General features: G+C 37.2%; 1 protein-coding gene across 12 annotated transcripts in view; it reads right to left on the minus strand.

Moving 5' to 3' along the window:
• Nucleotides 1-22,309, minus strand: part of BAZ2B (bromodomain adjacent to zinc finger domain 2B) — a 173,908-nt gene that overhangs the window by 74,630 nt on the left and 76,969 nt on the right. For all 12 annotated transcript variants that reach the window (XM_075511375.1, XM_075511368.1, XM_075511374.1 and 9 more), the window contains one exon: nucleotides 16,023-16,178. In XM_075511375.1, the coding sequence (XP_075367490.1) occupies nucleotides 16,023-16,176 (154 nt within the window). In that variant the 5' untranslated portion in view covers nucleotides 16,177-16,178. The remainder of the gene's footprint in view (nucleotides 1-16,022; nucleotides 16,179-22,309) is intronic.

Genomic DNA, 22,309 nt, shown 5'->3' on the forward strand with positions numbered 1-22,309 from the left:
GCCATACAACTCTGAGGGTGTTTAGAGAGAAGCAATGGTAAGTGTTCTGATACAGTTGACTCATACAAAAAAGTTGTTAAAACACAGTGGGGTTTTTCATTTTTTGTATGCTTAAAATATCAGATTTGTGCGTACGCTTTCCCGTCTTATAGTGAAAACCTTATTCTGTAACACTAAACACTAGAAACACACTGGAAGGCATAATCTACATGAGTCACAGGATGGACTAGGTGGTAAGCAAATGTCTTCTGACTTCTGTGATTGACTGCTTTTCCTCTTCTTGAAAGTTATTTCTTTTGGGCTTAAGTGCTATTATGATTTAAAAAAAAAAAAAAAAAAAAAAAAAAAAAAAAAAAAAAACTGAAACATAGATTAAGTTGTGGCATACATTCAGGACAGAAACAGTTTTGCATAATATCCCTATGAACAGCTGAGAGAGCAAAATCTGTGGTTTGGCCCACTGGCATGCTTCATTTCTTAAAATAAAAATATCAAGTAGTATACATTACGAGGATGAGAAACTGTGCCATAAGTACAGAACTTCTGCTATTTTACACACATACATTACTAGTGTGATTAAAAGAATTAAAGCATATAGTTGAGTAGGATTTAGTCTAATGCATTTTAAGACAGTTATTTCATATTGCTGTGAAACACATTAAGAAGGTAAGGAAAGTAAGAAACAGCTACGCAAGTTTAAGGATGTTACATACAGTAATTAAGACTCTTAATGAATACATAAATGAAGTTTGAACAATGCTAATAAACAAATTTTAACCTGCCAGTGTCAACAGACACTGTAATTGTAAGAACATACACCACAGTGATTTTTAAATGTTATAAATGGAAGATTCTAATTTCTAGAAAGACACAAAATATGGCTAGAACACCAGCGATGAAAACAGAAGACTGGATACTCTAGAGCAACAATTCCAAAACTTTCATCATGGTATGATAAACAGGCTGTAATTGATCTGCAAAAACTTCACATTATTCTATAAAATTTAGAATTTGAGCATAGGGATACACAGTAGTTTTGTGTGTATTCTGAGTGGTCCCACAAAGTTACAGAATCATTGCCTTGCAACGTACTAACCAAGAAATGTAAAAACAATGGTCACTGCACAATATATATAAAATAGTACACATGCAGACAAATTGCTACCAAATTAAGGACAAAGGTGCCATTCAAAGGCTTAAGCAAGATTATAACAACTACATACAGCTAGACTGCCTAAGATAACTTCCGGGCTATTGATTATATTATCAAGATCTATGGAAAATACTGCCTTTCAATGAGACAGCAAAACCAAAATTTTAAGATTGTTCTTTCCCCTACACTTATTTACCCAGATACATGAACGTAACACCCCCCCCCCCCCCCCCCCCCCCATCTTTACAAACATGAGTGTCTTAATTGTTAGTTGAAAGTTTTAAGAACATCACAGAAGGTCATAAAATTGCCTACGGTTAGGTGCAGAGTTTTTTCATCCCTACTTCAGTAAAAATAAAATTTTCTCAATGAAGAAAGCTTCTCCTGCAAAATGGAACAAAGTCAATGGAAGCTGTCAAAGTAAGGGATGGTAGTCAATGAACAACTACCATCCCTTACAGCAAAGCTTAAAATGAGTACCCATTAACTCTGCTGTGCTAACAAGCATTAGGTGGCTATTACAACTGAGTGAATCTTTTCATATAATAAGAATAAAGTCACTGAATAAGAACATTACAAATGAATCAGTATTCACTGCTTTTTGAAGTATTTTACCCCTCCTTACTTCACCTCTACATGCATTTCTTTCAGACGCTTTTGCTTTGTGTAGGTATGTATCTAGTATCTCATTATCCTCCCAGTAACAAAAGTTCTGCTTTTACTCCTCTGGCATTAATAACTAAAATAAAATTCTGTCATTTATATCAAATAAAATTTTAAAAATACTACAAGATCTCTTTGCAATATTTGCTGCAATATTTTTTTACCAGTATCTAACCCTACACTCCTAGAACTCTACTGGTGGTGGAATCCCACAATCCTAAATTCTACGGGGGGGGGGGGGGGGGGGGGGGGGGGGGGCTAGGCTGGGACAGATGCATAGGGCCTGGCCACCCAAGAAAAGGGGAGGTCTCTTCAAGATACTCACGTCCTGGCACGAATATCTTTTCTTCAAACTACAGAAAAAGTAAATTAAGGGCCATCTTGACTTACTGAGTACTTTGGAGAATGCATTGCAGTATTTAATTTACTTTAGAAAGCTTTGTTCTCAGATGTGAGACTTGCAGAGTACGCAAGACTGGAAAACACTAGCTGAGTAACTGACATCTTACAGTGGAAGTCAGATGCATCATTTTCTAGTCATCTCTCTTGTGAGATATGTTGATATTTTAAAGGATGGGAGACTACTGACTTCACAAGATGCCACCAAAAAACCCCTTTACTTATGAATAAAACCAAGTAAGACACAAGATTGTGCCAGCCAATACTATTACAGACGTACCATTTGTCTGTAATAGTCCTTTCAAGAAATGTGGTTATGCAATCAGCACACCCGTATAATGAAGAAGGATGTTACCTTGTGATGGAAAGAATAAAAAAAGATCAAGCACTTTGTTTCTTAGAAGACTACTGTGAAAACACTGTTCCTGAGAAACTCAGCCAACATATTTATTTCCTCTCATCAAAATCGTCCTGGACTTAAATCAAGCCTACAATCTGAAGTCTTTTGCCAGAAGTCTTTTACAAAGTCTGCCTAGTGGGTGAGGACAGTTAGCCTTCTTCTTTAGTTTAATATTCCTTGCAACAATGTTTACCCGGAAAAGGTGCTAGTAGCTGGGAACGTGCCGCTAAGGCTGTGGGTGTACCAAGTGTTCCCAAGCCACCAAACTCTGAATACCCTTAACTGGCTGCGTGCGGACCAAAGACTGAGTGGCTGACCACTGGGAAGGCACTCAATACAGTGGATAGGTTACACAGCTGATCCCCAGCTGTGCTGAATGCATGTCCTGAGGGGCAAAACACTTGAAATTGCACTATCCAAACAGATACTGTGAAGTCCAACCTCAAGCTTAAAAAAAATTCTATTAAAAAAATTTTATAGTTTAAAAGCTACTGTTAAGTTTTACGCACAGTATCTTCTGTGTGCAGTATCACAGTATTGGCACCGTATTTCTGCAACACAGAAAATATCTGAAAACATGAGCAACTCTAACAAAAGGTTTGTAAGTAAAAATGAAAAAAGGTATTATATTTGCCATGGCAATTTCTGTTAGCAGTGGAAAAGAGTCTGTTCCTTTAACATACTGGGATCAGAAACAGAGGAATCTCCTTTATAAGCAGAACTGTTTGATTTATCTATCCTTAATACACATGAAATATCCCATTTCAGAGATCAATAGGGGCCTACAAAACACACAATGCACAAACTAATAATGAAATACAAAAAATATCAAAGATATCTTGCATGCATTTTGTAAATTTTAGAATAGAACTCAAAAACCCCAATAACTTCAGTCATTTTTGAGATGTAAAATTAAATGTATGTAAGCTAGTTTTAGAAAACAATTTAAAGAAAATTCTATTGCTCATGATCAAATTATCCATTTGTAGGCACTTCTACATTCAGTCCTTACTTGTATGACAAGTACAAAATAGAATTTCTAGGGAAGCCGTTAGCTTTGCCTTGTAGAAGTTGTGAAACTGCTATTATATTGCTTAAACGTTGTGGTTGGTTTTTTTTGGTTTTTTGTTTTTTTGGGTTTGGTTTTTTTTTTTTTTTTTTTTTTTTTTTTAGCTATGGACCCAGATTAATTACATTGAATTAAAACACGGCTCAATTTCTAAAGATGATCCAAAACCAAAAAATCCGTTTTAAATGGCAGATACACATTACTCCTAAATCTTTTTCCACAGCAGTTAGTTCTAATCTCACACTATTTATATTTTCAAAGCTCACAACTTCATTTAAAACTCCTAGAATACTAATTTCCAATGCCATGATCAAACAACAGGAAGCATTAAAATGCTTTGTCTGACTTCTGTCAACAGTCATGTCAAGTGACTTCACCAGTCAAGCTTGGATATGTTACAGTCATTTGTAGCCTCCATTTTGGTAAGACTCTTCTCCTTTTCTTGACTGCCTTAAAGCCAATTTTTTTTTAAAACCGCTTTACAACAGGGTATCTTTCATATAGCTGGACTTCAACAATAGCATCCAAAAAGTAAAGGCACTCTTAGGAAAGACATTTTTTAAACAACTCTCATCATTCCTTTTTTTTTTTTTCCTCCCCCTTTTTAAATTAACAGGGTTACCTAATCCAAAAAACAACAGTCTACAGAAAAGGTCTCCAATCTGTGGCTTTAACAAAGAGAAGAAAGAAAAATAAGTCTGGCGTCTACAAACTTAGGAGTCTGTGGTACGCATTTACCTTGGAAAAGATTTAGGAGTACACAAATCTAAAATAACTTAAACCCTTGGAAGGAGTCACTGAGAATTCCCCCCTCCCCCCCCCCAACAGTCTACATTAAGACCTCTCAGACTGGTTTGAGTTTTAGTGGTTTGGATCTTTTCTTTCTTAGTGGATTTATTTGAAGTGGAACAAGTTGCCCCAAGACAATGTGCAGTCCCAGTCCTTGGAGGTTTCCAAAACCAGACCTGGTAAGGGCCTGGGCGACATGGTCTGACCCTGTAAATGGATTCTGCTCTTCAGACTAGAGGCCTACTGAAGTCCCCTCCAGCCTGAGTCTTCCTACGATCCTACAAACTTACAAGCACTTCTCAGCATAAACTCAAGACAATATCCCAATGATATTTTTATTTTGCAGCCATATTTCAGAAACACAGATTATTCAATTCCAATCCAACTACTTTAATTACTCTTTTTCAAGAATCCAGTTCTTTACCTCATTTTCATACCATTTCATCACCTTCTTACAAGCTGTAATCTGTGATAACTTTTTAAGAGTCAGGAACTGGTTTTCTTTACTTTTTAAATCTATACAACAAGGCAAACTTCTTCTTTGCTTATACAGGTGATGAAAGCACTAAGACTCAATACTACCACAAGCATCTCCACACGCATCTAAGAACAAATTATTTACAGCTAGTTCTGTTTAGCAGCTTACACCTCATATGAAACTTTACATGCAGTTATGACAAACATACCTAAAAATATAGCAAATATTTAGTAGTAAAAACATTTAACTAGATATTTTTGCTTCCAATTTAAATTTTTAATTTACAGAAGTCTTGCCAGTGTTCGGTACCACTCTAGTGCCTTATAATTTACACAGATTTTTTTTTTTTTTTAATTTGTTACTACTGCCATGTATAAGCATAAAGGCCATTTTAAGCTTCTTTCTTGTAATTTGTTACTGTCCAGAACATCATTCTGACCTGACTTTTGATACCAGTACAGCTATACCACAATGATGCATTTCCCATTCTGACTGCATACAGTGCACATACTGCAAATTCTCATAACCGTCATGTACCTGTCATCATTTCTAGCCAAATCAGGCCATCACTGTAATTGGACTCAAGGACAGAACCAGCCAATGCAAGGACAAGGTCACACTCTATCATCTTTGAAAGGTCATGCAGATTAGGGAGGTCTCCAACAACTGGAGAAAGGCCAATGTCACACCCATCTTCAAAAAGGACCAAGAGGACAATCAAAGGAACTACAAAACGGTCAGACTTACGCTAGTCCCTTGGAAAATAATGCAGCGAGACCTCTATGTGAACCATGTAGGAACACATTCCTGGGCACAAGCAGAATGCCTTCTGTGATAAAATTACTGGGTTTACAGACAAGAGAACAGTTCATGTCATTAACCTCCAATTAAGCATGACTTTCAATACTGTCTCCCACAAACACTCCTTAATCCAAATTAGGACATTATGGTCTGGATGGGGTGACAACTAGGTGGGTAAGAAAACAGTGGGATGCTCAGGGGATAATGGTTAATGGGTCCTACTCTACCTGGATGCCTGTGACAAGTGGAGTACTGCAGGGTTTTATCCTGGGATCTGTCCCATTTAACATCTTTATCAATGACCTGGAGTAGGAAATGGAAGTGCTTTCTCATAAAGTTTGTAGAAAACATCAAACTGGGGGAACAAGTCAATCCACTTGAGGAAAGGGCTGGTATACAGGGAGACCTAGACAAGCTGGAGGAATGGACTGGCAGAAACTTTATGAAACTCAACAAGAACAAAAGCGAAGTCCTGCACATGGGAAGGAATAACCCCTTGGAACAATACAGGCTGGAGACTGACTGGCTGGGGAGCAGCTCTGCAGAAAAGACTCTAGGGGTTTTGGCAGACACCAAGCCATACATTAGCCAGCAGTGTGCCCTAGCAGCAAAGGTCAGCAGCAGGCTGGGCTATATGAGCAGGAGCACAGCCAGTAGAGGAGGGGAAGTAAATATCCCTCTTAAGTCAGTACTCTCCAGACTGCATTTAGAATACTATGTACTGTTTTGGGTCCCAAAAACAAGACAGACACTGACCTCAAAGCTGACCTTCCTTTGATTATGAGGCTGGACTAGATGACCTCCTGAAGTCCTTTCCAAGCTTAATTTTTCAATGATCTCCAGCTACAGATATGCAGACACGCAAGGTAGTTCTGAATAAACAAGTAGCAACTGCCAGAAGCACTCTAGCTATGGAGGTTGAAGCTCCAGGAGGACAATTTACTGTACTTCTCAGCAGGATTAATTAACCCATGGGATCACCAGCACAATGATATCACTTGTTACAGCGTAACCAGCTTGACCTTCCCTTTGACGTGTTTTACTGAACTACAAAGACTTACCCTACACGTTGGAGGGAATTTCATTCAACTATGTAAAAAGTCTCTCACTGCAAGGAGTGTCCCACCTGAAAAATTTGCCCCTTTGCCCTAGAAGTAGCACAGAATTAGCACCATTTGAGTTTTTAGTAAACACATTTCTTGAAGATGGGCAGACAATAACCCCCCTCTACTCTCTAGGCACTGTTTGTTGGGGGTGGACAGTGACCAGAATTATCTTGCTGCTAGATGACAAATGACAGTAGAGGTGGACTACAGTGAGTATGTTCCAAGATTTGTCTTCTACAGGGTGGCTATAACATGTTTGTTGAACAGATCACGTCAGTAATTTTTACACTGTTCTTCAGACCTCCTGCTAGAAGCACTGAAATTTTTACATGCAGCAATGAAAATGCCACCAGGTCCAGTCACAGCACTTATTTAAAACTTTCCAGGGTAGGTACTGACCCAATTCAATACCCTCTAGCAACCATTTTTTTATTGCACATTCTCATGAAGAAACAAATGCATTACAGAAAACCTGTTCCACCTTCAAGCACTGTCTTTAGTCCTGCCACTGTGATAAAACACTATTTCAGAATGTAAACAATGAGTACATCCCATCATTACCATGAAAATCAGACTGGGGTGATTAAAAGTTGATTAGTTTTTTTCTAATTAGAAAGCCATTATCCCATTGCCAGGCTTTCACTTTAAAAATTAATATATCAAAAATTTCATGGCTTCATCCGTCTGCAAAACTGGAATGAACAAACTAATAGAAGATGCAAGATATTCTTCACCTCTCTTCAAGAAAATCACCAGAACAAGCAACACATGTTGAGCAATTCTATCTGTAGAAATGAACTGAACAAAAGGCGATTCAAACCAGCAAAAGAACCACTAGAAATCCTAGAGGAAAGCCTCATTGAGCAACAGTTAAGCTCTATAGTGCCACCTTCACATTTCTTGTTGGAGGAATGTCCATTGTTTTTAAAAAAAAAAAAAAAAATCACCAGGTAATTAGCTGCACAAAACTGTATTATTCCAGTTTGCTTTCACAGTAAACCTGCTCTGACCAAGTTAACTGAAAAGCTCTAGAAACAACAAATGCTTTAGAACAAAAGCCTCTTCTCTTTTTCTGCTATCATCTGTTCTTTGATAGAAAAGCACCATTCAAACATTCCACAGTTGTTACAGTCATATTTACAGCTTCAGCTATGGTGAGACCATTCATTGTATCATCTATCACTCAGAAATAACGAAGAAAAGAGAGGTTTTGTAAGTTTATCTTAAGTCTAGTATCATCATTGTAATACGAGACCTTCTACAGAGGGCTTCTCTTTTTGCTGACTCTTGCATGGACCATTTAAAAAGCATAAATTCCCATACAAAGTACCCCATGATATCATTATGAGGGCATATACTGTCATACTTCATGCCAGGTCATTCCTTACTCTGTGAGTAATCTTACCTGATGTCTAGCAAGTGATTAAGGGTAGTTCTAAATGAGAAAAATAAGCCAAATGAGGTAAGAGGGACAATGCTTACATGAATTCTGAGACTGTATACATCTTCTATGCTCAACTCCATTTTTTAACTTTGAAAAACATGAAGGAAGAAAAGACAGGCTATGCGTAGTGTCTATGTTAAAGCAGAAAACAGAGCTGGATATTTTTTCCAAAAAAGATTCGTCTGAGATGGAAGGGATGTCTGGCATTCTGAAAGCAGGAAAACTGAATTAGAGAATCTTGGCAATCTTACAAACCAATTAGTTTGCTGTGTGTGTAAGCTGTAAGAATTCTTGCCAGCTGTAAGAATCCCTGAATTTATCTAAACCCCTTTTTTTTTTTTTTTTTTTAAAGAATTGTTTCTGCTTCTTACATCTATGAGAACTCAATCAAATTAACAATAACTACATCGGGCAACTAATTGCTAAGGAGTGCCAGCAGGGTATCTTTCTTTTAAAGCCCTTCAGACAATTTGGAACTTCCAGCTGTAGAGCGGGCCAGTGAGCTGCACCATTTGTCTACAATCTATCGCATTGTTTCTGACTGTATTCTAATTTTCAGGACATATAGTGTGCTTTATTTGTTTAATCAACAGGTACAACTGCTCCAGTTTCAACTGGTGCCCCAGCTTTTAACTTCAGTACGAGTAATGCCATCTGTAAGACTGGGAGGCTGGCTGGCAATATGAAGATAAGACATGAGGGAAAACAACAACAGGGCAAGATGAGCTTGACTGTAAAAATTATGGGTAAAATGTAAGCATAGAGTTGTGCATACCTTAAACAATAAGGAGAGTGAATCTAATGCAGAAAGGAAGAGAAGTGAAAAGGAAAATGAGAAGGGGAAATGATCAGAAAGAAGTAAAAAGAAAGTTTATTTGAGCTGCTACACACCTGGAAGGGTGGGGAAGGGCAACACAGAAGAGAGCAGGCACAGTACAGCAAGTGAGCATGTGTTTATGTGGTAGGACAAGGCAAGAATTTATAACAACATAGATGAGACACAAAAAACAAAGGAATGACCAGAAATTTTGTAATCCTGGTAAAGGAAGTTTCATAGGAGTTTCAGAGTTAAACCTAAACTTTTGAGATAGCCTGAACATAAGGATGCAAGAAAAATCAGGGAACTCCAAAACTGTAAAAGCATACATAACTAGAAGAACGGAATGGTTGTTAATGCAGAGAAAAAGCAGGAAAAGACCAATATCAAAGAACAGAAAGTTAATTTGTGCCATGTTTTAATATAAAAGCTCACCAAAGAAGACAGCATCAGAAAGACCAAGCATTCCCTGTTTTCCAAGGGACTCGCTTTACCACCAAAGGCCTCTGCAAACTGACCACACTTTTGGGGGACTTTGTACACAGAAAACATTATTTGACCTTGTTTGTTAATTCTGTTCCTCCTAGATTTTTTTAATGCTATTATTCTGTTAGTGTATATAATGGATAATTTCAGAATGATATCCTGACTGCAGTATCTCATCATGTTAGGTGTTACGAACACTGGGGCATTACTAGAATTTTTCATTTATTAGCAACTACAAGGCAACATAATGGCAATATTACATACACTGTGCAGGGAAATTCCTCTTATTGATTCCAAATTTCCGGTTCAGGCGTTTTTTTTTTTTTTCCCATTTATTTTTTTTTTCCTCTCCTCCAAAACAAGAATTGATTTGCACTTAATTTCACTGATGCTAACTATTGCAGGTGATGTGTATGGTGAGTATTTCTTTATACTTTCCGCCTCAGTTTAAAAACAATGTATTTCAGTTCTATGTTTGCTGAACTTAGTTCAAATATTCTTAACTTCAGTTAGTAAATTGTGACATAAAAAAAACCCCAACCCAAACCTCATTTATGTACCTTCTTCCACAACGGGCGTCCATACTTAACTAGTAATACTAAATGTTAGTTACTATCTGCTACACAGTTCAATTAGGAAACATCACAATACTCTTTTTGTGTTTTTTTTTTTTTCTTAAAAAAAAACCAACAAAAAAAAACCCCAAAAAAACAGTAACAACACTTGCTTCTCTCTCACAGACCACAGTAGTGATTCCTAATGATGCTGATGAGCAGCAATGCATTGCAATAATACTTTGAAGACAGGTCAAGTTAAAAGCCCCTTTGAGCTTAAGTTTATCAACTTTCTTCACACAAAAAAAGAGTAGGTGACTTTATACTATATTACACATGATCAAGGACTTTTAGAAAAATACATTCTGTGCTACCTAAGCCATTACCTAATGTGTCCAGAAAAGAGAAGACATCAATTTTTACATATTCACTTAGAAACATGGAAGAAATAAAACATAAACGAAAAATGGAAACAAAGTCATATAACAATGAACTGAACTGTAACGACATTTGTCCTCTTTCTTATGTGATGAAAACATTAACAGTCTGTCTAGCAATTAATTCTAGTATTTCTTTAATTTTCCTATTTTAGTGTTTGCTCTTCAAGTTACTAACTTACTGTAGACACGCTCTGCATAGCAAAGTTTCATATTAAACTGCACTCTTTAACATTCTTGACTTACTTCAAATAGGTTAAATATTTCTGAGCACAGCTTTTGAAATTCTACTAACCACTACACAGATAAATGATTGAAAGCAGTACTCCAAAGGGCAACATACATTTAAACAATGCTGGTCTCTTAGTAACAAGGAATGATAACTGTGAATGCCTTTGTTAATATTAATGAACTTCATGATGCAATACAGGGTTTTCAAAAGAGCTAAAAAGGAATAAATACTTAAATAATGCCTTAAAATACAAAGCATCAATGCACCAACCAGCAGAAATACAAAAATAATGTGGTATTTCTAACAATGCTAAGGGCATTCCAATTTACACAGCAAATCTAGAGAACTGCTTAGGGTGACAGAAATTACTGTGTGTTTTCCTCCTTTCTGTGTTGTTCTTTAATCATTACAGGGCCAGCAAAGTTTGCCTTCTACATGCCTCCCAACACCAGTAAGTCTTCCAAACTCCTTGTATGCATGATTCCAAACTACTTGTATGCATGCTTTCATGGTATGAATAAATGTTCCTCAGTGTAAAAAGCTGGAAAGCATGGGAAAGGCTGGAAATGGTTTATATATACATAAGTAACAATCATCCGCTCTTATCATTGGTTTAAAAAACAAAAACCCTCATCTGAATAGAGAAACGTCAAAAATATCTGTTAATTTAAATGAAGAACAAAGCACTGGCTATCTCATTAAAGCACTTTTAAAACCCCCCAAAATTAGCATTTTAATAAACTCTGAATATGCTCTCATAGAAGCAAGTACACAGGTAACAAACACGAATGCAATTGCAAGGACTCCATCTTTAGCTTTCCTTCATAAATCATAGGTTAAAAGAAGCTAGTCTTGGACTAATTTTCTTAAAAAAGGAAATTTTCAAAAGGGATTGACAAAGCTGCACTCTACTGAGAAAGCTGATACATAATTTAGGCACAAACACTGCAGATTATTAACTCTGAGGAGTAAGAATACAAGGAACATACACAGAGTACTGACCTGCTAAGCCATAGTTTTAAAATCACATGGGCAACTCTCAATGAGGCTTGCTTTAATGTAAGAACTACTAGGTGCATGATGTGGTTTTAAAATAAATTATTTAGGTGCTCGAATACAATGGTTTCCTTGAATCTCTAACATCCAAAAAGCAACACACTGAAATTGTTTTTCTTTCAATGTTGTTTCTACTAAGTCCTTTCCTTACAAATAAAGGTAAAATTCCATGTCCAAACAATATTCAAAATCATTCACTCAACTGTGTAGCCCTTATAGCAAATATTCGATGAAACAGAATTTTAAAACATGGAAGTACTTGAGTCGTGCCTATTAAAGTACTTTCTTACCCCCGCTCCTTTTTTCCTCCATATTTTTGCTTTTATGTTCTTCAATAAGCTTGAAAAAGAGATTCATTTTTATTTAAAAAAAAAAAAATCTGGCATATTATTCTCATGGTCTTGTCCCTAAAAAACAGAGTTTAGCCTGTGCCTGGACCCCACTGCACCGTGCAGTCCAAACAATGAGAAAGAAATCAGCTTCTGGCCTATAAAGGTAATAATATGAAGCAGGAAGTCTAAACAAGACTGGTATCATATTTAAAGAATTATTGATAATAATGAAATTAGAGACTGCTTCTTAATGATGTGTATATAAGACACTAAAATTAAGATGTATTGAACATCTTAACATTGATTTCCAAAAACTGGGAACTTGTGATGTAAATTGTATAACACTATGGGTTCTCCATTACTATCAGAACTGGCAATTGTACTTTACTATTGTTCACATCCTTGTACTTAATCTAAGCATCTGCATCGCTTTAACTATTACCATCACATCCTCCCCCAACATTTGAAACTGTTGTACATTCCACAAACTGTAAATCACCACTTTGTTTTTACATATCCATTTCAACTTTGCTGTTGGCGCTTAGCATTCAGAATCCTTAAATCTACAGAAGTCAATAAACACCTACAAGCCTCAGATGAAAATTTTGACAAAAGCAAGGACTATGAAAAACACAACAGAAGAAGTTTATTTATACAGTTTTACATTTTAGGCACTAAATCTGATCTTTCTCAACATTTATTTCAAGAGCCACAATGTCATTTTTATGTAAAGACTGAGACACAAAAATATAGCTGGTGTTTAAAATAAATAAATAAAAACCACAAAACAAACCCAACAAACACAAAAAACCAAAACCACCAAAAACCCCAAACCAAAACAAACAAAAAAACCCAAAACAAAAAACCAAAACAAACAAACAAAAACCCCACCAAAAAAAAACCCACTTCGTTACTATAAATCAGAAAAATCAAGTGGAAAATTACAGACTTTTCCAGTTAAAACAATCCTGTGACTTTGTGCATTTATGCCCACAATTTTAGAATTCTTCTGGGTCTCATTTAAGGAGAAATAGTGGACTCCAAAAAGACTGAAGATTTTTTGCTTTGACAGAAGCAGCTTCTGGTTTGGAAAAGATTTTTATTTTTATTTTATTTTATTTTTATAAAAAGTTAATGAATGTCCTTTTTTTGAAAATTAAAAATAAAGAACCCTTCAGGTCTGATAATATCAAAGCAATAAGACTTGATTGTTCTGCTTTGAACAGTTTCACACGCTGATATTACTGCCCCTCATAAAGACAAAACACTGAATTATGATATCATTTACTCATGTGAGAAAAGACTGTTGATTATTCCAAAGTTGCTAACATTTTCATGAGGATGAATTTAAACCTCTTTCCAGAGTCAATTTTCTTTTCCAATGCACCTTCTTATTTTCAGCAACGGGTGAGTAAGAAGAAAGCAAGTGAAGTATCTGTTTACTTGATTGGAATGCTTCAATTATTCAGGAACTAGTGCTGTATTAACCAATTAAACTAACAGTATGTGATATATTCCATAATGGTTTCACACAGGTGCTTTGTCTATTTGACCTGGGAATATGCCAAAATAATTTATTTTTAGTGTAACCTCCCTGGCAAAACATAAAGACTCCCAGTCCTAACTCACCATGCATTGTGCGGACCTGACAGGGTATGCAATCAAGTTTATTACGGAGACTACTTAATAGACTATTGATTGTTGCAAAGAAAATAAATAGATGAATTGGAATAAAAAGAACCTCTCTAATCTAATGCATAGATTAAGATGCCTTTACCTTCTCTTAGTAAGAATAATTGTTCATTCTTAAACAATTATTTTATTAGAGACTAGAGAAATGCATTTTTAAATGTGAAGATAATTTAATTATCAGATTGAGATTGACAAACATTGTCATTATTTTTTTTTTTTTTTTTTAAATATCACAGAACTGAATAACATCTCAGTTTAGGAACAGGCTAAGATACTAGTCTATGTTGACTACAGAATATCTTGTAAATTGAAGAAAGTTTTGACTCAATGAAACTGCCGTTCCCGCCATAGGTCATTCATGGGAAAACAGTCTTTGGCTGGTTGACAGCATAAACCTTTCTGTGAAGTTTCTCTAGGACAGTGCACACCTTTTCAGAGCGGATGCAACAGTAACCATAGTGTACTCTGTCAGGCAGAGAAATGGATATACTCATAAATAAAACCGATAGGACAGTACTGATAGTAAACTACATTCCAGCTTGGTTTTAGGAATACAAAGTGACCTTGAGAAAATATGTATGCTCTTAAAGATCAGATGCAGCCAGGCAAAGGATCTGACCATTAAAAAAAACTAAAAGGAAACAATCCATAAATACTGGGAATTACTATCAGCCTTTATAACTATTAGCTATCAGACAGAAATGAAACTTTTTTTTAGAAAAAATAAAAGTTGAGAATAAAATTTTAAAAACCACTTAAGAAAAGGACTACCCAGACTTTCTAATGAAGAAAGAAACTGGCAGTTCAGTATCTCTACTACATTACTCATCTGCTGTATTTAGTCTTACTGTATTTCGATAGACCAAACATATATCCTACATATACACACAATGTTACAGGAGACACAAAATTACATGTTGTAATATCTACAAAGCAAAGGCAGTAAGGAGAGGTGAGTGAGTCACGGAAATTGTCAGTTTGGGACTGTACATTTATAGCCATATGTAAATGAACTCCTACCACATTCTGGGAATCACCAGAGAAAACCATTTCAAATGGCATGGGCTAATTTGGAGTTGAATTTCTAGTGGGGTACTGAAAAATAAAACACGTTGTTATTTATTCTGGATCAGTTTTAGTTAAGAACTTTTCTGGGTGATTTTAGAGTAATTAAAATAAATAGTTGAGACATAATTCTAGGTACGCAGACATTCTGGTTTCTATTTTTCTTCCCAAGGAAGCTGCAAATGAACAAACGCAGGCTGTAGTAGGGCACTCAGAATCTACTGGTTCTATAGTATCAGGGCAGAAGAGTTTTTCAGTTTGGAGAATACACACTTGCTCACTCTACTGCAAAAGCCAAGCTTGTTCTGAAAGTAGTAGATTACCATGAATTTAAGCTGAAAATCTTCCTATTTACTGTTTATCTTATAACAATCAGTAGTACTCAGGCTAACAAAGAATGTATATGATCTGTTCTCCAAAGTGAAGAAAGAAACAGCAGGGAAGGGTTATTCACCATTTCTTGTTTTGTTGATGACATATGCATCATTCAGTTGAAATATGAGTTTCATTCACAAAATGAGATTCTTGCATGGAGTAATCTTCCATGTAAGTTTCTGATTCAAGCCAAGATGTTTCACTCTAGCCAAGACTATCTAAGACTATGACATTTTGAAATTCACCTTTTCAATCTCAAGTTCCATTAGAAGAAACTATGCCTCCAGATATAAAAATACAGTAGGGGTTGGACTTGAATACTGAGAACATGATGTATATTCAAGAAGTTGATTATTAGATCTTAATCTGAAAGCGGCACAGAGTTTGCTAGATTAATCCTTAATTTGATCCTCGCTTCCAAGGCAGCTTTGCAAAATGAAAATTTCTTTCACATTTGAAATAGGCAATTTTAAATTAATTTCATTCGTTCAATAAACAAGTACTATGTAAAATGGATTCACATGATATGAATGTCGCTTAGCAAAAAAAAAAAAAACAAACGTTTTTCCTCAATGCATCTGTGCAACCTTATTATATTTGATTTGTAATAGTAATTGCAAGTGTCGACGAACACTAAAATCACATTGCTATATATAAAATTGAGTCATTTTTACCACATGTGTTGATTGTGGAACTCAGTGATGCAGCTCCAGTGGAAAGGCCACCTTTCGATACTGCTGAAGCTACCGATGGTGTAGAAGATGCTGGAGTCGAAGCAGCTGCAGTAGAGGAGACTGACGATGACGTTAACCGCTCTCCAGACTCCATATCTGTAAGAGAGATGATAAATGTCTGTCTCCTATGGCAGGAAATGAAATCACAAGGGGACTACAGGAGTGTCTGTGCTGACCACGTCTCAGGATCTGCACTCAGTTCTTGAGTGGTTCCTATGAGACCTTCACATGAGAGGTACATCACATGAACTGCACTCAGTCATCAGGGGAATCCAACACAACTGCAGCAGTAAGGGAATTAGGTAGTGCTGTTGAGAGCTATGTCACATTTCAACTTAAATGCCAGCCGCCTCACCTGGGACCACCACCCACACCCTCTGCTCAGGAGCTCCATTTCAGCTTAGGCTGGCACCTTCAGCCCTTGCCCGAGTCACACGATAGCTCTGCAGCCTGGTCTGCACCCACACCTCCTGGCTAGATCCCATGTCTCATGTTATAGCTTCCCTCCAGGCCTGCATCACCTCCTATCTTCTGCTACTCCTGATCAGACTACCGGACAGACCCTGGGCTCGGCAGATTCCTTTATTTGTCTGGACCCTGTGACCAGCACAGCGTTCAGATCCTGTGGGACTGTGCCAGGGTCAGGAAAAGCACTGCCTGTGTCATCCTCGACTGCCAGCTTGTCCATCCTGGCAGAGCAGCCCTGCTCTTGATGCTCCCTGACAGACCCCAGCTTTAAAGAACCTGTAATGCATGCCAGAAAGTCCACATCTAGTCTCTTAATTTAGAGGAAGACCCAGCAATTATGGTGAGACAATATAAATATAAGAACTCCTGTAAGTTGCTGGCTTTTTTTTTCCCCCCTGGTGAGCTTTTCATATAAAATAAGGCATTTTTATTTGTGCCATGAATCACCTAAATCAAAAGTTACCAGACTTAGTTCACTGAACAAGCATGTGTATTTTAAGAAAAACACACAGTAAAATTATTAAAAATAGTACTTGTTGAGAAGTAGTTTCTCAAATACTTAAAAATTGCAACTAAGCAAATGATGTCTAAGCATAGTGGTAGCAGAGTCAAAAGACTATCTGACTCAATCTGCCAGAACAGCAGTTGACCGTGAGTCAGGATCAGAGTATAAACAAGGTGGGGAAGAAATCTTTTCAGAGTCTCTTTATTATTACCAAAGCAACGAGACTGAGCACAGTTAACTACTAACAGGGGAACTCCTGAGAAACCGGTTCCTGTCCTGGAGTCTTCTTCAGCTACAGAGGCAACACCCTTTCTCAGACCTATCACTGGAAACATGAGGAGGCCAAGTACTAAGCGTAAGTCCAACAATTGCTATAAAGTCTCCCTCCCAGTCTTTGTAAAACAGAATGCCAAGTACACAAGAGTACACAAGAGACACAACTCTTCCAAATTCTATTTTAATCCATTTAGAAAACTGATGTGTTAAAGAGCACTTCTGATCCAAAGTTATGTTAAACAGTGACTTCCCAAATAATAATTTGGAAAGCCAGCATAAAAGCAGTTATCTACTTCTCCAGAAAGACGCAGTATGCTTGGGTCCTCTCAGTCAGTAAAAGTGAATCTTAAAAAGCCAAAGGAAATAAAAAAACAAAAGTCACGGAGAAACACACAAAATACCTGGAAGATACACTGTGCGTATTTTAACTAAATCATTAATTCCTTATCACTAATAAATTTTATATGTGGCAATTTCTATGTACCAGATAAAGTCTCTAGACTTCGCTAGCTAGCAGAACAAAAGATATCACTTTCCCCAAAGTAAAAATTCTGCTAACAAGGGAACTATAGTGTATCATATAGAACTGCCTACTCTTTACACAAACTGCAAACAACCATTCTGCAGAGAACAGCACCAAAAGCCTTCATTGCTTTTATTCTTTACAGACCAAATTATCACACATAATTTTCATGCATGCAGAAGAAAATTAATATTTTTCTGCAAATACAAGAAAATCAACAACTTACTTTTTTGTACCATATCAGTGTATCTACTACTATACTGGATATGAGGGCTATGAACTTTTCCTTCAAAACAACAGTAGAAATCACAAAAACTACTTTCTTCAGAGAATTTATCAAGGCAAAATATTATTAAAAATTTTAAATTTTTAATTCAGGACTCCTAAATACATACACTTTTCTCCAATTAAACATTTTCTATCCACAGTTAAAGAATACCTCATTGATTTTTAGTAATCTGTAAATATAATTCAGCTAAACTGCTACTCAGTGGAAGCAGGCCACTGAAAAATACTGAATATATCGTAGACTTTAAATGTTATGTTATGTCAATTAAATGTTATAATTATTCCTAAGGATAATAATTAATAGAAATCCCTTTCATAAGGAATTATGATTTAAGTCTGTATCTACAGATTTAAGTCTGTAGCATTTGCAAACCCACGCATTATTTCACACTACAAAAAAATTACTATCTTTAGTACGTATAGAGAGATCAATAAACAGACATAAATGAATATAACAAAGTACATTTTTAAGACACTATGAATGGTTTAACTCAGATGAGGCCAAGAGGCAGTCCTTGTACAGAAACCTATGGTTTTGTTGTATTTTGGTATTCATTGTTGTAAGTATGGCCACAGTGAATTTACTGTATATACGGATGGCATAAGGGAAATTAGAAACAGATCATAATGGTATTATTACAGTAATCACTAGTAAAAGGGAAGGTATTTCTAAGCTTTAACGTTCTGCATTCAAAACTCGGGACTGAAACTTCGTATTTTACTTATGTTTCCTGACAAAAAATTCAGAACTTTCCAATTCCTAAAAAAAAAAATTGCTGCCATGTTGTGTGTAATAAGGCATTAAAATAAGTCTTTAGCATCTAATGTATTTTATAAATAAGCACAGTTAAGAACCACCTATAAGCAATCCGCATGTGTGTCATAAATGGGAAGATATCCTTGGTAAATCAATACTTTTTTTAATACAGAAATGTAAATTTAGCGATATTTGCAAGCTTTTAACCAACAGAAGCCATCTGTTTGAACTGGTAATACAGCCTCAAATAAGAACCAGGACAATAGTAATAAACTGCCCTTTTAAGGCTCCCCTCCTTCCTCCCCCCCTCCCCGCTCTTTTTGTGTCAGTTTGGGGGGAGGGCGGGGCAGGGGAGGGGGCAGCCTGGAGGGTGTTGGGGGTTTTTTTTGTTGTGGTTTTTTGTTGTTGGTTGGTTGGTTTTGGTTTGGTTTGGTTTGGGGGGGGGGGGGGGGGGGTGCATTTTCAACCTTTAACTCAGCTGCTTGTTTAAAGTCATTAATACAAAACTGGAATATTGGTATTTCTGAATGATTTTGAACTGAAGAAATGCTATTCTTTTCCTAGAGACATACATACTTTTGCTTTCAAACTAAGTCAATCCTTAATTATGTTTAGTTAGTTTATTACTCTAACCACAGCAGATGGCTGACTCCAAAAGAGATAATCCCCAAAACAGTCATTAGTCAGGATCAGCAATGATTACACTGTAGACCCAATGTGTTCTGTGACTAAAAAAGTCCATACCAGTTACAACAGATCCATATTTTTTTTATCATCAAGCATAAATTAGACATTTGTTCCATTTTAGTGCATTTTGCCAGTCAATACTTATGAGAAACTTTCATGATTGCTTTTTAAACTCTCATATTTGTAAAAGAGAAACTGAATAAGTAAAAATAGGGAAAAAACCCTGACATTTTTTTATTTTCCAGGTGTAGTGATTTCTGCCTGTTCCTCTCAACGCTTTGCCCGAAACTCCAGTTATTTTCCCAGAATTTTCCACAATGAATAATAATCATGAATGCAACCGAACCCAACGAAAAGGGAAAGCAATCTCTCATTAAAAAGGAACAAAGAAGGGAAGTATATGCAGCTTTACATAAGGAAAATGTTGTCTTTTCTGAAAAAAAAAAAAAAAAAAGGGGGGGGGGGATTACTAATGTTTAACAAAAATAAGAACACTAAAAATAGGTAAAGGTTTACTAAAGGAAACAACAATCAACTCATTTTCACATTTAACAAGGTGAAATTTCTTTAAACTAAGTTACCTACCAATTCCATGCTCAAAACCTTTGCTGAAATGTATACTAACATAGAAAAAAAAATATATATTCTTACTCTTAAACAGGTATTAACAAATAACTCCCCTCACAGGATATTATCATAGATACAATAGTACCCTGTCAATGTTAGCTGGGATGCATGAATACTATAAAGTGGGTCTTGAAAAAATCTAAACAGTAGACTTACCTCCAACTTCTAGTTTAACCTCTACACTCCCATGTATTGCTTCATTATTTCAATGATCACCTCTAACACAGTGAAAAAGGAGTTCAAAGGGCAGCGGTAAAACTATATTTCAGTCGTCCTCAATGACCAAGAGAAATTTGTAACAACTATTCCACAGCCAACTAGAGAAGAGTCCCACAACATTTGGTGTCCTCTTGCCTTTTACAGCAAGGTATTTAATTGTATTGTATCATAATGTTGCCAGTCCGTGACTATTTCTTGAGTCAATATGAGTGCTCTAAAGCTGAAGATCTTACAGCTGCTGAAGGGAAGCACATCAGTCTCTCAGAACAGACAGTCCAGCACAATAGAGTTCATCACAAATCTGAAATGCAGTTTCATTTTATGAAGTAAAATTTAACATCTAACTCTTCTCCTTCAAAGTGGGGCAGAGCCCAAAAAGGTCAGTGCACAGAAGATAAATGCGGAGCGTGGGTACTGGCCTAGGGGGTGACCTAGCAGGCCACCTATGGGTTCCGCACCACTATGTCACAAAGGCCAGAGAACCAAGGAGGAGTGAGTGTAAAAGCAGTGGTGTGCCAAAAAAAAAAAAAAAAAAAAAAAAAAAATCACAAAACAAACAAGTACCCTGACCAAAACTGCACCGAGAAGGAAGCGTAGCACCCACAGGAATGGGCACAGTTCATTACAGACAAGCTATGGACACAGGTGGCTCCCAGTGATGCTCCCTGCTCTGACAAGGTCTGGTCATATACCTTCCAACACGCAGTCTACTACTGCCACAATGTTTTAGGCATCTGAAATTTTTTGAACTCAAATAAAAGTGTCGATATAAGTAATGAGAATAACTTCACATGTCTCAGATGCTGTACAAGCCTTAAAGGACAGGTTAAGTGCTAAATATTCCAAGTTTTGCAGAACTTCACTGTAATTATGTAACTTTCAATACTTTACTCACAGAATCACAGAATCATATAGGTTGGAAAAGACCTTTAAGATCATCGAGTCCAACCATAAACCTAACACTACCAAGACCACCACTACACCATGTCTCTAAGCACCTCATCCAAACGTCCTTTAAATACCTCCAGGGATGGCGACTCAACCACTTCCCTGGGCAGTCTGTTCCAATGCTTGATAACCCTCTCGGTGAAGAAAAATTTCCTAATATCCAGTCTAAACTCCCCTGGCGCAACTTGAGGCCATTTCCTCTTGTCCTATCACTTGTTACCTGGGAGAAGGGACCGACCCCCACCTCTCTACAGCCTCCTTTCAGGCAGTTGAAGAGAGCGATAAGGTCTCCCCTCAGCCTCTTTTTCTCCAGGCTAAACAGTCCCAGCTCCCTCAGCCGCTCCTCATGAGACTTCTGCTCCAGACCCTTCACCAGCTTCGTTGCCCTTCTCTGCACACGCTCCAGTACCTCAATATCTCTCTTGTAGTGGGGGGCCCAAAACTGAACACAGTATTCCAGGTGCGGCCTCACCAGTGCCAAGTAGAGGGGCACGATCACTTCCCTAGTCCTGCTGGCCACGCTATTTTTGATACAAGCCAGGATGCCATTGGCTTTCTTGGCCACCTGGGCACACTGCTGGCTCATATTCAGGCGGCTGTTGACCAACACCCCCAGGTCCTTCTCTGCCAGGCAGCTTTCCAGCCACTCTTCCCCAAGCCTGTAGCGTTGCATGGGGTTGCTGTGGCCCAAGTGCAGGACCTTGCACTTGGCCTTGTTAAACCTCATACAATTGACCTCGGCCCATCGATCCAGCCTGTCCAGGTCCCTCTGCAGAGCCTGCCTACCCTCCAGCAGATTAACACTCCCACACAACTTGGTGTCATGTGCAAACTTACTGAGAGTACACTCGATCCCTTCATCCAGATCATTGAAAAGATGTTAAACAGAACTGGCCCCAACACAGAGCCCTGGGGAACACCGCTTGTGA

Source organism: Mycteria americana, chromosome 9 (genome assembly GCF_035582795.1).
Source record: "Mycteria americana isolate JAX WOST 10 ecotype Jacksonville Zoo and Gardens chromosome 9, USCA_MyAme_1.0, whole genome shotgun sequence".
Lineage (NCBI taxonomy): Eukaryota > Metazoa > Chordata > Aves > Ciconiiformes > Ciconiidae > Mycteria > Mycteria americana.